The sequence below is a fragment of the Microtus ochrogaster genome, assembly GCF_000317375.1.
Source record: "Microtus ochrogaster isolate Prairie Vole_2 chromosome 14 unlocalized genomic scaffold, MicOch1.0 chr14_random_1, whole genome shotgun sequence".
NCBI classification, from domain to species: Eukaryota; Metazoa; Chordata; class Mammalia; order Rodentia; family Cricetidae; genus Microtus; species Microtus ochrogaster.
In genome coordinates this window covers 27,654,483-27,656,672 of record NW_004949096.1, presented here as the reverse complement: position 1 = coordinate 27,656,672, position 2,190 = coordinate 27,654,483, and the positions used below count along the sequence as shown (strand labels likewise).

The 2,190-nt window shown below is 41.3% G+C and overlaps 1 protein-coding gene across 1 annotated transcript in view; it reads right to left on the bottom strand.

Moving 5' to 3' along the window:
- Positions 1-2,190, bottom strand: part of Rad51 (RAD51 recombinase) — a 24,137-nt gene that overhangs the window by 19,638 nt on the left and 2,309 nt on the right. Inside the window, exon 2 of the mRNA XM_005364258.3 lies at positions 665-753. Within this exon, the coding sequence (XP_005364315.1) occupies positions 665-751 (87 nt within the window). The 5' untranslated portion in view covers positions 752-753. The remainder of the gene's footprint in view (positions 1-664; positions 754-2,190) is intronic.

Genomic DNA, 2,190 nt, shown 5'->3' with positions numbered 1-2,190 from the left:
TGGAAAATTTATATAAACAAAGTCAGAAGATCAAGGCATACTTTCCCACTGGGGCCTTTGCAAACTCACAGAAATACTGTATAGATTTAGTGCCTAATATTCTTCCTGCTGCTTTTTCTGTGTTTGTGTGTGTGTATGGTGCATGTGCACGTTCACATGTGTGCATTCCTGGGTCACACCACTAATTCCCTCGTCAGCATTTTAACACTTAGTATAATTAGCACTGAGATTCCACCATGGGATACTAGACCACCGTTTCTAAAGTTAAGCTCTTAGGGAGAAAACAGTGCAGGAAGAAAATTGTCAAAAGACTTGACCAGACAAGTCATAATATGTCTGTAACAATCCTGTTATTACAAGTCTTAATAACAATTCTGTGCTTTTCTGTAGAAACTGACAAGCTCCTGACACCCCAACCTAATTTCTGTAAAGCTTAATTTGTTCCATTACATAGAAGACTTTTTTTCGAGACAGGGTTTCTCTGTGGTTTTGGAGCCTGTCCTGGAACTAGCTCTTGTAGACCAGGCTGGTTTCGAACTCACAGAGATCCGCCTGCCTCTGCCTCCCAAGTGCTGGGATTAAAGGCCTGCACCACCATCGCCCGGCTTACATAGAAGACTGTATGACAACACTGTAAGTAAATACTTAGCAACTAAGAACATACCTCTAGTCGTGAAATAGGTTGTGGACCAAAGCTTTCTTCTTCCACTGAAGTATCTGCATTTGCGTCAAGCTGCATCTGCATAGCCATTACTAAAAATACAGATAGGCACCAGTATGAACGAACACTAGAGAGATAGAGTCATAACGAACTGCAAGTTTAGTTTTCCAACAAACCTTTGAATAATTACAGCTGGCCCTCTCTATCCACAGGTTAAGCACAACTGCTTCTTTTGAACAGCATTCAGGTTCAGGTCTCAGCACCACATGAAAATTCCTGTCTATCACTCCAAGAGACCCAACACCCTCTTGTGACCATGCATGCACAGCACAGGAGTGCTATGCTTACACAGAGGCAAAGCATTCATACACAGAAAAACAAGCTTTAAAAAGTACGTGTGTCTAACCTACAGCTGCGGGCTGTGTGTAGCTAACGATAGTTTATTCAAACAGATCTTTCATTAAAAAAAAAAAAGGTATAAAAACAAGGCAGTAAGTTTCAAGACTTCCCATATTACATAGTAAAATTTCAAAACACAGAATTTTTTTTACTATTATTTATTTTCATGTGCACCGCTGTTTTGTCTATCTGTATGTCTGTGTGAGGGTGTCAGATCCAAGATCTGGAGTTACAGACAGCTGTGAGCTGGGAACCAAACCTGGGTCCTTTGGAAAAGCAGCCAGTGCTTTTAAAAACTGAGTCATCTCCCCATTTCAGAATATTTTTATGTTCTTAGAATACACAAAACAATAATCTAACAGGAAAACACAGGCTGGAAACAGGGCAAGTCCTTGTCTAGGAGAAAGAGACACTGAGTTGAATTCTCAGCACCACAAAGCAAATAAAATCTGACTATATTATTTTATTTTCAGCACTGAAGATGGAATTCAGGTCCCTAAACAGGTTAAATAACTACTGAAATAAGCCCTTAGCTCGGACTACACTTAAATTTATAACTTTTAATAAGCCTTGGGATGTAGATCAATTGGTAGTCTTTGCCTGTCATGCCAGGCACTGCATAAAACCAGGCAAGGTAGGCATGTCTGTAACCCCAGCATTTAGGAAATAGGCAGGAAGATTTGAAATTCAAGGTCATTCAAGGTTGAAGTTAGCTTGGACTACCTAAAACCCTGTCTCAATCAATGAATCAACAAAACTTCAAGCCACCAAAGACATCAAGAATGTGAAGAATCAGCTGGGCAGTGGCGGCGAGTGGCTTTAATCCCAGCACTTGGGAGGCGGAGCCAATCTCTGTGAGTTCAAGGCCATCCTGGTCTACAAGAGCTAGTGCCAGGACAGGCTCCAAAGCCACAGAGAAACCCTGTCTCAAAAAAACAAACACCCGAAAAAACCCAAAAAACAAAAAAAAAATGAACATGAAGAATTAAATCATAAAACTAGAAAAAGTATTTGCCACATACAATCAGAGGTGGGTAATCAAGGCGCACGCCTTTAATCCCAGCACTCGGGAGGCAGAGGCAGGCGGATCTCTGTGAGTTCGAGACCAGCCTGGTCTACAGAGCTAGTGC